General features: G+C 37.9%; 1 protein-coding gene across 1 annotated transcript in view; it reads right to left on the bottom strand.

Annotated features, from left to right (window-relative positions):
• Positions 1-15513, bottom strand: part of LOC140948907 (uncharacterized) — a 57263-nt gene that overhangs the window by 13833 nt on the left and 27917 nt on the right. The window contains exons 9-26 of the mRNA XM_073398172.1: positions 15045-15170; positions 14730-14807; positions 14389-14529; positions 13459-13709; positions 13276-13375; positions 10481-10573; positions 10091-10332; positions 9321-9420; positions 8806-9164; positions 7208-7349; positions 6288-6478; positions 5983-6126; positions 5290-5431; positions 4894-5199; positions 1896-2030; positions 1581-1812; positions 1209-1351; positions 328-558 (exon numbers count right to left, since the gene is read on the bottom strand). Of these exons, the coding sequence (XP_073254273.1) occupies positions 328-558; positions 1209-1351; positions 1581-1812; positions 1896-2030; positions 4894-5199; positions 5290-5431; positions 5983-6126; positions 6288-6478; positions 7208-7349; positions 8806-9164; positions 9321-9420; positions 10091-10332; positions 10481-10573; positions 13276-13375; positions 13459-13709; positions 14389-14529; positions 14730-14807; positions 15045-15170 (3156 nt within the window). The remainder of the gene's footprint in view (positions 1-327; positions 559-1208; positions 1352-1580; positions 1813-1895; positions 2031-4893; positions 5200-5289; positions 5432-5982; positions 6127-6287; positions 6479-7207; positions 7350-8805; positions 9165-9320; positions 9421-10090; positions 10333-10480; positions 10574-13275; positions 13376-13458; positions 13710-14388; positions 14530-14729; positions 14808-15044; positions 15171-15513) is intronic.

Raw genomic sequence — 15513 nt, 5'->3', positions numbered from 1 at the left:
TTGAAATGGGGATTTAAAGTGATTTACCTTCACGCATACATTAAATTTTAATAAAAATGAGAAATAAAAAATACGATTTATTTCTGAGTAAAAACATCCCTACAATGTCGGACCATGTCGGTTGTCGGTTAATATTTTTCCTGTCGGTAGTCGGTATTTTTTTTCTCGTTTCGTCGGTAGTCAGTTATATTTTTCGCCGTTTGTCGCTAGTCGGTTAACCCCATTCAGACCCCCAAAATAGCTTAATTTAAAAGTAATACAGATAGTATCTTTGAGTAAACGCAAATCCGACAGACGACAAATGTAAGTGACAGCTAAACAATTTACCATCTCGATAAGTGCAGGAAGGGCCCTTTAACTCAGACACCTGTCCGGTAAACTCTGCTTCACTCCTAAGATCAAACCACTGTAGAAGATTTCCAGTTACTCCCCCACATCCAAGAGAGAGCCTGTATATATCGCTCAATGGCAGTTCATAGTTCCAGATGTTTACCCCACTCAGTCTAGAGAACATAGATCCGTTGATTTGCCGAAACGATATGCGGATTGTGCCTGTTCCTATAACACACAACAACATATTGAATGTGTATAATACTCTGAGCTCAATATGTGGAAGATCGTACCCTAGGTTGATAGTTATGAGTCTCTAGGCGAATGAATTTACCTGCGGGTGATATATGAGAAAAAAAAATCTACATTGAAAAATAGGTCCGTGGAATGTGGCGTAGATGTGGTTACCACGAGATGGAAGATGAATGTTAAAATAACAAGGAGGGACTTAAAAATTGCGTAGCTCTCCGAAGAATGAATTCATTTTTCTGGCTTTGATTTTTACGTGACCTAAAATTCCAGGATTCTTTCCTTAGATTCCCTATACTTTTTATCTTGAATTACTTCAACACTTTAATTTCAAAGACCATAAAGCTAAATTCAAGGGATAACGAGAATGTGTTTTAATTTTAGAGGAGTGCAGACAAGTCCAATTTGGTCTATAGGTGAAAAGTACTATCCACTGGATAAGGTAATTGGTTTCCTTAATAATTTGTTTCTTGGTATCTGCGATTTAATTTTTGATAACTAATTAATAGTGGCACCAAAAAGAGAAACGTGTCAGCAAAACTGCACTTTCTCAATCACTTAATTCAGCAGCATCTTAATCATAAATGCACAAAAATGATCCTAAGGGATATAATGATGCTGTGTGTTACTTGAGATGATGTTTTCACGAGCGAGCCATCTACCAATATCAGAGAGTTTTCCATCTTGGTAAATTTTCCACATTCCTCCTCCAGAACTCCAGGAAACACACAGATGATTCCACGACTGTTTTCTTGCAGAGACAGTAGATAAACTGTGACAAAGGATAAAGGAATTCCACGTTTTTGCAAAGGTTTGTATTAAAGTAACTCTTGAGGTGTTTTTGTTTGGAGTTATTCAAGCTGAAAAACTGTTATGCTACTGATCACCTTAGCAAATTATGTCAAGAAATGGGGGAAGAATGTAACGTTTTATACACCAAAAGATAAATTAAAGGAACCGGCGTTCTTTTAATGGTTATAATTTATTTTAAAAAAACTCACATTTTCGTTTCCATGACAGCAAAGTATAGTCCCGTAAAATTCTGCTGCAGACTAAAAGATGCTATATTATTTTCTGACGTATAGAACAGTGATAAGGAAGCGTTATTGTCTTGTAACCAGTAACATAACGTCAGTTCGGTAATCTTCTTAAGGGTCGTAACTGACTTAGTTATTTGAACATCTCTTTCATCTCCAATTGTTTCAAGTACGTATCGTCTATCATGCGAAATTCCTGTCAAGAAAAAATATAATAACCTGTAAATGTCATGATTTTAATTTTGCTTTATAATTACAGCTTCACGAAGATATTTTTACCCCTCGCCAAACCCCAATGTGTATCACTTGAGGATTCAGCCCTGTACAAGTCTTCCGCCAAGTTTAACCTCCACCTTGTACTTGCATTGTCATGCGTAATCCAACCACACCATTCATCAGAAGAACTGCATCTTCCTGTTGTACAAAGATTAAACGTCTACTGAGACTATTTCAAAGACTTATGAATATACAGTAAGCATAACTAACTTAACTTTATACCCGATGAAACTCAGCAAACTGAAAAGTCAGGGAAGTGTTTTGATTTCAACCTCAGGGGAAGAGTTGGATGGCTGAAACAATGGGTTACTGATTAGGATGAACATTTTGGATAAAGAATACCAATAAACATGATTTTTTTTAATAAAATGGTCCTCCTAATAGACCATTTTACAGTTATGAGCTTAGTACCCTAGCCTCTGAGTGAAAGTGAGGCTGACGCTTGACATTGTTTTGATACAAACCTCTTTCCTTTTCTTCTGAATTTCGTGCTAAATAATACTAGTTAGTATAAGAACAACTAAGGTGATTTACATGATAAAGGAGGAAGGGTTGTATCAAAACAAGGTCAACTTCAGCCACGTTTGCACCCGGGACTGTAAAATGGTCCACTTGCAAATAAATGAAATGTCAAAAATTTGACATAGTGTACCTTTCGAAGACAAAAAAGGTTCCAAAAAATTCTCATCCTTAACCAAGCAAAAAACCATCGACCGGTCAGAACTTATTTTAAAACGAAATGTGAAGTTTTCTACCAGAGATAGCACCAAACCGCGTCCATGATAACCATTTCAAGAAGGAATGGGCGAAATGAGTCACAAAAAACACAATTAATTCTTACCAGTCAGTTTTCAATTCCGTAAAAATTATCCGCAATGCCAAATAGGTCACGTTGCAGTTAGTTTTAGTCACACTCCACTCGAGCAATTTTTTCCTCTTGTGCAGCCGGTTAAATGTGAAATTTCATCAATATGGATAGCCGTATTGCATAATGCATTTGCATAAATTAAATATTTCTGCCCGGCATTTGTTATTTTGGCTGCTTTTGTTCAACATCTTTAAACCAACACGTTTTAAAAATAGGGATGCATTATTTAGCAATCTTATTGGAATGAAATTCACCGGGGAAGTTTTTGGAGCTGTTCAAACCACTCACAGTACGTGTTTGATCACAGGCGCGAAAAACATGACATAGTAGCCACTTTTATAACAAAAATGATGAAACTTTGGATAGTTAACAACAGAATAAATTGGTAAATATCGTAGGGCGAGTGCTTACCCTAAATAAGTCCTATCAGGTTGAGTCGCTATAAAAAAATCTCTCCTTATACACGCCCGTGCGTAGATAAGATGACGTGTACAGTTGTGTCTATGAAACTTGGATTTTCGTTTCTTTTTCTCAACGAAGTCTCCAATAATCGGAGACAATGTTGTAGAGCTTCCTACCATTCTTGGAAATGAACTTCTAGCCACTAAAACCAACAACAAAAGTGTTGAAGATATTTCGCGGCAAATAAGAGCTTGAGTCGTTGAAAAGTCTGCCGTAAAGACTGGCATTTCAGATTGGAAAAGACCACAAATTAGTGTGTGTCGGGGGACATCCCATTTGTGTAAAGTGTCCTCCGTTTTTAACAGCGAAGAATTATGCAAATTCGTTATAACCGAACAATCCGGTTATCTTGCAATAACAAGACATATTTTACAAAAAGATATAAATTTATTACTCACAAAAACAATTGCTGCCACGTCACCTCAAAAAGCCTTAATGACCAGTACAATACATGTAAGACTTCTTCTACTGTTTGCAAATGAATATAACGTAGGACGACTGTCGTCTTCGTAAACAACAAGTTTCTGGATTTTACGGAGCAAAACATAAATATCGTTTCACGAATTCAAACCATACTCCACGCCTTCGTACGAGAATTCAAGACTCTTTTACCTTTGTTTCTGCTTAGTTTACATTACTGCACTATATAAGCAAATTTTCACTGTCAGTTTTAGAAAAACAATTTTCTTTCAAAATAGACGATTGTGACGTGTTTATAAACAATCAATAGAAGCGTTTGTTTTTTTGTGCCGCGTGTTACGAGAATTTTGCAGTTAATCAAAAAGCAAGCGTTTTTGTTAGATATATTCTTAAAAGAATTGGTTCATGCTTTTAGTTGTTCTTATATCGAGTTATGGACGCACTCAGAAAGTTTGAAGGGCACTCAAGAAACTTGAGTTGCTCTCGGCGTATTCGCTTCTTTCGTGCTCTCAATTAAAACTTCACAATACGACCTTTCTTTCTAGCTTGTAAAGTTACTTGCATTTTACGACACTGCCTTAGCTCATGCAGTGAGGAGGTACCGCAATGCAGCGAAATAACGGATTAATATATTAAATAATATAAAAAATTCTAAAAATTCATAAAATTCATGAAATAATGAATATATGGATTTGATATATTGAAACCGCGGAATGAAAAAATAAATGCAAAGAACATCATCGCAGTTAAAGACGCAACTTCTGCCGTTGCGAAAAGGAAAGAATTCAGGTTTTCCGGGATTAGAACCCAGTGAGTAAACTCTGTGATATCGGTGCAGCACTCTACAAATTGAGCTAGCAAGCCAACTGGGAGCTGGTCATTCAATTGGTTCGTGATATACCCTGGAAAGATGAGGATGAAATGATGAATATATGAATTCCTCATATTGGAACCGTGGAATGAAGAAATAATTGCAAAGCTAAAGAAGATCATCAAAGTTAAAGACGCACTTACGCATTTGCCAAAAGATTAAGCCTGGGAAAATGATCAAAAGAGCAGTACAATACACATCATGTGCAAGTCAGAGTAATAAATAAGAAAAACGTCTAAGAAAAATTATCAAACAATGCTGAAAAAACAATTTCATTCATTGATAAAACGTAGAAACTAAGTAGGTAAATGTGTATGTCCGTTTAGGATAACTAAAGTCTCTGATTTCTCGTACAGGCATGCTTTCATCGATTCACTTACTGTTAATCTTGTAGACTTGATTACTCCAAGGTCCCCCTCTACCGTTATTTGCGCACCGGGTGGAATTCCCGTATTTGTTGTAACTAAGATTAGCTTCAGGTCCTCCAAAGCACTGACCTCCATTTTGTACCGCAAACACATCAATTTTTAGTTGATGAGCAGCGTTTGCGCAACGTCTAATGGCAGCTGCCCTCTGCATGTAACTACCATCCAATTGTGGACCTATTGCCTCCAACAATGGAATGGCCCTGTCAGGGGTGTCCAAATAGCATCCCATGTCTTCAATCCTCTCAATATCCATGTTTACTAAAAAGAAATATGTTATAATACAGTACATTTCATTTCTTTATGTTGAAGTTGAGGTTGAATCGACGTTGAATAATGAACAATAATCACCTGCTAGGCAGCCGTATATTTCAATTCTCAGCGCGATCTCGTTAACCCAGGACCGTGGATGAACACGAAGATACCTGCACAATATTGGCGGGCTAATAGCATTAATAGCCACCGTGTTCTGGTTGTTGTTGGCATGAAAAATCTAAAATAGATGGAAAGTTCGATATTTTACATTACTTGAAGCAAAAGCCGACTCAGAAAAGTCCGTTCGACGGGTGCATTAGCAGCAGCATGCTGTGGGGTACAGTTATATCAAATACAGCCATACTTTTGTGTGAGACCAATCAAACTTCCAACTCAAAAAAATAGTAAAAAAGTTTATTTTGTTAGTTAGAGTGTCAGTACGTTTGGACGGGATATGAGGTATTCCCTTTCTGGCCATTAATTACCGCACCTTACTGCTAAATTTTTCACCGAGGTCCATTTAGCTGCCACACTCCATTCTACGTTATTAGAGTCCCGACGAACAAAATTGCTAGTAAATCACTTTAAAACACAACATATTAAGCGGCCACTTCTACCCTCCACAAGGATGACCGCTCAGTAAAGACTTGCACTCAATATCACGTCCGGTAGAAAAAATGGTAAGTTAGAAACAAGAAATGATAGACAAAAGATGATAGGTAAAGGGTGAACTCAAGTTTCGAGCGGAATGTTTTGGTGTACAATAATGCTCATTTTCATATAACCTACCTTCACCGTCTGATTCAATTGATAGAACTTAAAGTTAGTTGCTACAGAACTGTGTGAAAGCACAAAACTGCTGACCCACTGTGCAACTTCATGTCTTCCTTGCGAGGCTAGGCCTCTTACCATGACTAAAGCCCCAAAGTCAACCTGAAGAATGAGGTGAAAGAGGAAATGTTAAAAGACAGCCAAAAGAGTCCTTCACATAAAAGGAAGGAGGAAGAGACAGAAATACTTAAACTCTGGATTTGCCTTAGCGTGACTGAGTCAACAAGAAGGAAGAAAGACAGCATTTATGTCATCATTCTAACCTGCAGCCACTGTCCAGGATCTGCGAACGTTGCTACCCATGCGCCAGGTTTACCATTTTCTTCTACTGTATAAAGCCGTCCTCGGTAAGCGGAGCCAAAATTAGAGGAGGCTGTGATAGAGGCATTTGGTATCTGACCATTCTGCATCCCCAGGGGAAAGTAGCAGGGAATCTGTGGGTCGTCCTCGCTGTCTAATAAAGCAAAAATTTTATTAGGTGTAAGATCCAATTGTAACATTTTTTGCGTACTTTAATTAATCTTATAGTTTCTGTAACCCTTTATTTAGTTTCTTTGCGCAAGATTTGGTGTTCAATTCGTTGTGTTATTTTTCGCCCCCTCCTTAGCGTCTCTTTACATTTTCATTTTCATTTCCGCCTTTTTCAATTTTTTTAGTTTGCTTTTCTGTATAATCAACATATTCAACCACAATTTATATCGTAGTTCTGTAGTACAGTTTGTTCAGTTCACTGGACCGCACTTATAAGCGCAGCTCTGATTAGTTTCTTGCAATACTCTGGGCGTTATTAGCAGTCCGCTTCACAGCCGTTTTCTCTGGCCGAAAAAATGTAAGTGTATTACGCAGTCCTCGCTTTTTTGGAGTTTGTGTTATTTCTTGATTCTGGTTTTCCTTGGTCCCAACTTATATTTTTGCTCTTTTACCGTTTTAGATTCAACCCACGCTGTTTGTATCCACTTTGTTTGTACCACGCATTTTATTGCAAGCACTAAGCACCTCCGTTACCGATAAATCTTCGTTCGAATTTGCAGTTGTGGTGTTGTTATTAAAGGCCAAGAGACGTCTACGCTTATTGCAGTTTCAATAGGAATGAGAACATAAATTACAATAATAAGAATAATATCTGTAAATTGGTATTCGATTGCAATGTGACGGGGTACTGATGTCACAATGGTTTCCTTACCAACTGCACAGCCGTAGTACTCCACTCTAAGGCATCCAAACTCGTGATATTTGTACGGATAAATTCTCACGAACTGGGCTGTGATGCGAGGAATAAGAAAGTGGCTTACCACAGTGTGACGGTCGTTATTGCCTTCAAATATCTTCAACAAGAAGAGATGTGTTAACATCAATTTTATCTGTATCTATCTTGTTGCTCTAGTTTACGTTTGGTCTTTGCTCAGTAACAAATTTAATTGTACATTAAAAAGTAAGAACAAAAGTGTTTCCGTGTTTTATATGGAGTAGCCTTCCAAAAGTTTCGGGTCTGGCCCTTTATCAGTGAATTTACAAAAACGTTAAGACCGGTGGATAGTTAGGCACATCTCCAGGCGCTTCCGTTGCACGTAATGAAATTACTATACTAAGGTATAACACATTCTTGATGAAACAAGAGCATTTAGGGCCACGACGTCGCTGGGAATTTGATGACAAGTGCGACAGAGGGCGTGTAAGCACGGAAATTTGCCTCCCTGAGAACTGGGTTGGCTGTTGTCGGAAGTTAAAGTGGCTGAATTGTCGCGGCGATAGGCGACCAGCGGTGGCCAGGGAAAGACTGCTCTGCATTCATGGTCACTCGACAAGATTTTTCCATTATTTGCTTATTTTTATTCTAATAACATCAGAGGGATGTTTAAAGTCATTCCTGATTTCAATCCTCAGTAAGGTACTGATAAGAAAGTTGGTTTGTGAATGCTTAATTGTATATCATAGCCGAAGATAATAACATAACTTGAACATTCGTCCAATCCAATCAGCAGCCCAGCTTCTGTTGCCCCAAGTAATGGAAAATTACTTTTCAGTGACCTTTCATAATCAGCAGGGAATACGTTGTGTGTTCGGCAAATCAACCACAGCAGCGCGCTTTTCGGTCTGTTCTAGGTAAACCAATCAAATTCGGAAGCGCCTGGAGATGAGCCAGATTATTGTCCATTTGTTAGTTTGTATTTTTACATGCGTGATCAATTAAGGGTCAAACAAAAATCTCTCTATTTTGTTTTTAACACACAGTCAGTTGCAAACGCTCAGAATTTCCATTTGTTCAAATTAAATGCTGTTTTGATAATATTATAAAGCAACTGTTTCGTGGGTCAGCATGAAAGTATTCTATCATTATCATTACTACTTAAGAAGTAGCTTTTTGTCTTGATTAAGAGTGGTTGTATTATCTTTGCGGATCTTAAATTAATTTTAACATCTCAACTTTTTATTTTGGAACTGTTAACTCAGTATTGTAAAGTTATATGGACCAACTCCTTTCAGAAATCAGTAGCCCCTCAAAGTTCAGCAAAGGCGGATTTGTTTTAAACGCACTCAAAGTTAAATGGGTGACATAGCACCGCCCAACTAGTTTAGTTTAGTGATTTATCATTTCTTTGGTAGAAACAAAATCCATACTTTACCGACTTTATATTACTTATAACGTTTAGGTTTATTTGAAGATTTTGAGAGGATGTTAATTGTGCACTGTAACAGATGTTTTCGTTCGTTTTAATGTGGCCTTTGTATCTACTGTAATGTTAATCAACAAAGATTGTTCAGGGGAGGTAACACTAGTACCTTGACATTTCCATTTTGTCGATAAAGATAAAGCCTACCGCTAGCAACACGTCTGTAAAGAAGGAAATATCTGGTAACCCAAAAATCGAATTCCTGCTTTCCTTGAGTAGCAACTTTGCCAACACTGACCACAAAGCCGAAATCAACTTGAAGCCATTCGTAATCCTTAGATCTGCGATGTTGACACCATCCTCCTGTAAAACCAGTTACAGAGTCCGGTAGAGCCATGTGAAGTCTTGCTCTTCGTGGAGCCGATCTTGCTCGGTAGTATGATGAAGCAGTTATGGACGAATCAGGAATTTGCCCATTTTGCATTCCAAGAGAATCTAAACAACCCGGAAGTAAGGGTGGGAGTAACTCTAGAAGGAAATACGAAACACAAATGAAAACGTCACATAATTTTGGCAGCTAGATTCTCAAAGCCACATTCATTTGTAGTTTTTCAGCTGTGACTGAAAAGCATATTTCCTGGATTCAGAGGATCTACTTTGTGTTTTTTTTTTTCAGATATTTACCTTGATGTGGAATCCAAGGTATTTCATTGCACACTTGTTCACTGAAGGACACGTCGTCAAAGTCAATCGAAGTTCCTGAGCTAATGCCTTCAATTGTTACCTGTTAAACAACATAATTCAACGTGCATGCGAATACAGCCGTCTTTTATATTTCCCTCCGCTAGAGACTTTGAAGAGAGAGACACTCTCTCGTGCGAAACGTCCCTTGAAAAGACTCTGCTTTCGTCGCTCGTTTATGCGACTTCATCGCTCAAAAAGTCGACTTGTGGACAAGTCTACTTCCCTAGCGGTGGGAAGGATACAAGGCGGCAGTATTCGAAGTTTAGTTACTTTAAAAGACCTACAAATAAAAAACACTGAAAACAAATGGCGCAAAAAAATTTGTTTTATGAACAAAACCTGAGGCTTTATTTCTGTAAATTCGAGAGTTCGCTAAAAATAATTTGTGAATAAAACGCCTGGTTGCACTTGATCATGAACGCAATAAAAAATGAACTTAAACAGTTTCACTTACGTCTTGTAACTTTTATATATACAAATCAAGGCATCACTCGGAATTCCGATCCCTTTAATGGGTCATTTTACAAAAACCACCAAACTTAGCCATCCCGATGAGGTTTGAATAAAGAAAACCATAATTTGTTCGCAACCCCCACCGCTCCTCCCGCAAAAAAATTAAATTAAATAGACTCTTCAAGCATTCTGTTGTTTCTTGAAAATGGTCTACTAAATTTGTCAATACATGAAGAATACATTGTTATCATAATTACCCTTGCTGTTGCGTTCGTGGTGATTGGCAATTGCACAAAGTTCCATTTTTTGGTATGGAGTGCGGATTTCCACAGCTGTCTAGTAGTATTTGAGCTATGAATTGAAGCTTTAATTTCTGCTTGGTGGCTCATACCGATTCTGTACCAAAAGCGCATACACTTCCAATCCTTACCAGTGAATAAGGGAGATATGACTGTCTTTCCCTGTGCACTTTTGTCTGTTTTAAGGCTCAGGTAGCCTCCTGAGAAGAGAATCGTTTTTAAGTTAAAAATTGAAGTGTTTTACATTTTGTGCACATATCTCTTTTTTTTCCTGATTACTGCAAGTTGTTTCAGCAATTTGCTCAATACCCTAAAATATTTCAACTTTTACGGTTTTTTTGCTAATACCTGTTTTTTCTATTACTTTATATTCTTTTTGCTGCCATTGACCATCGACCTCCCAGTTGCATAAGTTGTCGTCAAAGTAGCAGTGGGGACTCTCTGTTAATGAAACGATTAAATAATTGTATCGAGTTCTAACTATTAAAATATCTTACATGGAAAGTAGGAAAGTAATGATGTGCCTGTAAAACTGACATGCTAATCGTTCATTTATTTTCTGTTATTATATAGACACCGATGAAATACCAGGATTTTTCCAGTGACGAAAATTTGGTATCTAGTGAAGATACAATTTTTATCTTTCAATTGTGAAGATATCACGGTTGTCATGACTACTTCAGTCTCAGCCAATAGGAAATTACCATCACAGCATCGCGCTTTTACCTTTATCACACACAAAATCATCTTGAAAACTAAGATGGCATTTTCAGATCAACTACCAAATTTCGAGATAAAGATTTTCGGCGATGAGCAAAACGAAAGGATTGATGGAAGGTTTGTTCCGATGACAGATAGTAAAGTTGATAATTTGATCGAAACGGAGGAAAATGCCACCGCAAAGAGAAAGACACTGTACAACATAAATTTTGTCAAGCAGTTTCTAACAGAACACGGCGAGAGGAGAAGCATTGAAGAGATTCCAGCGGTTAAACTTAACAACTACGTAAGCAAATTCAAAGTCGCTGCAAGAACAAAAAAAGGCGAAGAGTACGAACCTTCTTCACTTGGAGGAATTTTGTCGAGTGTTGAGCGCCACCTACGTCGCGCCGGTTATTATCAAAGACAACGATTTTCAAAAGACACGAGATACCCTTAAAGCAAAACAGAAAGAACTGAAGCGATAAGGGAAGGGCAATAAACCCAAAGCAATCACAGCTTTAAGCGACGAAGACATCGATATTCTTTATGGCAAGAAGGTGCTTGGATTAGCTCTCCACAAGCTCTTGTAAACACTGTTTGGTTGAACAACGTGCTACATTTCGGTTTACGTGGATGCAAAGAGCGGAGAGAACTGCGATGGGGAGACGTCGTTCTTAAATCAGATAGTGAAGGAAGACAATACCTTGAGTACTCTGTTGAACGGCAAACGAAGACTAGAGCTGGAGGAAGCCCGAGGTATCAACGTCAAGTGAAGCCGCGTATGTATCAAAACAAAACAGCCGAGTCTGCTGAACGAGCCCCGTTCAGGTTTACAAAGCCTACAAAGACAAGCGTCCAGGAAACATGTTGAAGCCAGACTCAACGTTCTACTTGGCAGTAAATTACTTCATCAAGAGTGAAGGCGAATTAAAGTCAGAAGGCTCAAAATGGTTTAAATCTCAGCCAATGGGCGTTAACAAGCTCAACAGCTTGATGAAAGAAATGACCGAAACGGCGGGAATCTCTGTGAAAACAAATCGCAGTGGAGGGGAAACACTAGTTCAAAAATTACAAGATAATGATGTGCCACCGAATCAGATCGTTCAAATAACTGGCCATAAAAATCTACTGTCAATTAATAATTACAGCTCGTTAAGAGAAAGACAAATCAAGAACATTTCGAAAATTGTGTCATCCTCATCATCAACAATGAATGCCGTACTGCCAGCAGTGCAACAGAGTCTAAAAAGTCATTTTACTGAGGCACATTCATCGACTTCAGCTGCTGAAAGCACACTCCAAACAATGTTTCAAGGAAATTATATCACTGGAGGTGTTTTCAATATCAATCTGGCAGCGACTAAAAATACAATCACAAGTCCAGAACTGGGGCCGAAAGCGAAAAAAAAGAGATCTATAATTGAAAGTAATAGCAGCGGTGGAAGCCAAGAGTAAACTGGTGCTCACAGAACTTGAAGGTGACTCTGAATAATTCAGGTCTTTTAATATTGTGCATTTTTATGTTAAAGCACATAATAAAGTGAGAAAACTGCAAAAAAAAAAAAAAAGTTAACACACCATACCTCGGCAACTAAAACAATGATCTTGAACTTTTTGGTACACGTTAATATTTTTGAAATTTTGCTCATATATTTATCCACGGCACATGAACTAGGCGTTTTCTCCATTACCTGATTTTTTTGGTAAATTCTTTACACGTTTTAAAGGACAATTACACAGTGTTTTTTAATGAAATTTCGTATTGTCTTATTGCTGTAACATTCAGAATACAGATAAACCCTACTTATTTTCTCTAATTCAGACTCAAATTAAAATTGTGCGTAAGATCTAAGTTTGATTACATGTAGATTGATTCAACGAATAAAAGATTAGACCAAGAAATAGTTGTCCTGGTATTTCATCGATGTCTATATAATAAACAAAATATGACATGTCCGCTTGTGGATACAAGTTTTAATCTTCTCGTGTTCAAGTCGATATCTCATTCGTTCGCTGGGCTCGTTCGTGAGATATCGACTTGAACACTCGAAGATAAAATTCCACGTACGGTCATGTAATGTCCTCTATTCTTTTCACATTTTTACAAGAATTTTTTGACAAAATTGGGGAACTTAAAAAGATGAAAGTGATGAAAACGAAAGAGACAACGGAAAGGAAATATTGCTTAAATGACTGTAATAACTGGATTTGCTCTATGAAAAAAAAAGGATATTTGGAGCATGCTATACGGTTAGCTAGGATAATGCATCCTCAAAATAAAAATGCACATTTTTTGAGAGCAAGAAGCAGAATATTTTGATGTTTTGACCGATCTTACTTTTACCTTTCAATATTAAGTTAAGACAGATCTTAAGAGTTGATTACAGTTAGTTTACACTGAGGTATTGAATCTCAATGTTGCAACGATTTTAAACATTTACGGTATTTTGTGATAATAGGGCAGGCTTCCTCCAGCACCGTAATGTCATCCACAGCTATATCTCCTTCATTTCCTTCTAAGGTAATGCCCTCCAGAATAAACTATAGGGAAAAAGGAAAAATGAACATTTATATTGGGCTAGGCGTACATGCTATTAGTACTGGAGTAGTAGTATGATTGTTACCTTGAAAAGGTGTGAGGCTTGAAGGGTGGTCTGTGCAAACATCCATTGATCTCCTTTGTTTCCTGACTGACTCCAAAACAGCTTTTCTGTGCCATTACTTGCAATGTAAACATTTAGTTGCCCTATATGTTTACCAAACATGTGATACCAAAACTGAAGGCAGAATGTTCTATTTATTTCCATCCATTCACTCATCAGTCGCGCGCGATCTCCACTTTGACGTTTAGAGGCTTCTATATAAATGTAAGCACCTATTTAAAGACAAATTGAAACCAACTGGTGATAATTTTGTAAAGACGCAAAAAACGCTGGTAAGGAATACCTTTACGAGCACGTATTTCGTTGATTATTTGCTATTTATGCCGTGATACGAGTTCTAAACTGAAACCTACCAAGGTTGAAAATATAAATCCGAAATCTCGTTAAAGAGGACAGCGATCAGTTTTTTAAAGGAATAAATAAAGGAGCTCCATTCAATTAAGTTGAAGAATAGCTTCAGCTGTTCGAAGTCGCAGGCTAAGTACCCAGCTATTCGAAACCTCGCCCCGTGACTTGTTACAAATATGATGGCACACGTTCTCGATTGACTAGCAGGATCATTGATATTATCCTTCAATGGATCAATGAAAAACCTGGTGGTTGAATTTCTACGTTTTTCCTCGCGAAGCGAGGGACGAAGGCCCGTGCGTCAACGAGGTTTATAATTTTGTCGGAATTTGCATCGCGAGAGGAACGTGCGTGGAAGACCTACCTAGGTGAAAACTAGAGTTGGCTATATTTCTATCGGTTGATGTCCACAGTTACCTAGCAACAAAGCCGCGAGCATACAAAACCACAGCAACCAACCCGTTTGGTTCTGTGGTAGTTTTAATTTAGCGGTCAAGAAATGGTTTTGGCGTTACATTTCAAAGGCAGAAGTACTAGTCACACCTTTCTCAGAGTAAGTAGTGTGGTCGTGCTTTGGGCCTGTCTCTGCTGATGGAGTAAAGCCTGAATGCAGACTCCATCTAAAACTGTCGGCACTATTGTCGTGCTTAAGTCCACAAAAGCCGTTTTCAAAAGTGCACTGACCTGATAAGAAACAAAATTGATAATCAACAACATTATTCTATATAATACAATAGGGAAAAAATACTTTAGATCGTTCTGGGAGCAAAAAGGGTATTTATTCTAATTTTTACCGGACTTTCCCAGGGCGCCACCTCTAAGTGGCCGTGGGAGGGTAACTCAATTAAAAGCATGAAGTATGTTGAAAAGTAAAAAAACCATACCCTTAAAGTATTTGTGGCAGTCACCCACTGACGCTTTTTCCTCACAGTTGAGATGATTCAGGGGACATTTCTTTCTTCCTGCCGGGTCAAAATGAAAGTGAATAAAATATTCTCCTATCCTTTTTAGAAGCATATTATTGCCGTAGGATACATTGCCGTAAACGTGATGCTCTACAACTTTAATAAATGATGGTAATACTTCACCACTGTAATAGATAATGGTGATACTTTAGCTTCCTATATATGGGTGGTAACTATCAACTTCTGGTTGTGGAAAGAGAGCATTTTGCATCAAAGTAGTAATTAGCTCCTTACCACAAGTTGCTGGAACATGGGAGTCATCTTGGCAAACTAGTTTGTTTTCATTACTGCAAGTTGAGGACCAAGGAATACATGTGCCGTCTGCACATTGAAACATGTCATTATGAGGACACGAGGTTCCTACAATGTAATGTCGTTTTTATTAGATTATCTCAGCAAACTCGACGCTTGCCTATAGTATGAACAGAGTACAACGACAGTGAAGAAGTAACTTTAACATCCAATATCTCTTATTGGACAGTATCGGATAGTATCGTGGGATATTTTTACGAGTCACCCTGTATTTTGGCGAGCCCGTAGGGCGAGTCAAAATGCAACAGACGAATAAAAACATCCCATGATACTACACACTAAACCGTCAAGAAAGAAATTTATTATTCAACTCTAGGAGTATAAAATAAAACTCAGTAAATATGCACGCTTGCCCGACCTACTTAAGACCAGAACGCGTAACAGACTAACA

The sequence above is a fragment of the Porites lutea genome, chromosome 9 (genome assembly GCF_958299795.1).
Source record: "Porites lutea chromosome 9, jaPorLute2.1, whole genome shotgun sequence".
Taxonomy (NCBI): Eukaryota; Metazoa; Cnidaria; class Anthozoa; order Scleractinia; family Poritidae; genus Porites; species Porites lutea.
This window is presented reverse-complemented; position numbering and strand designations above follow the sequence as displayed.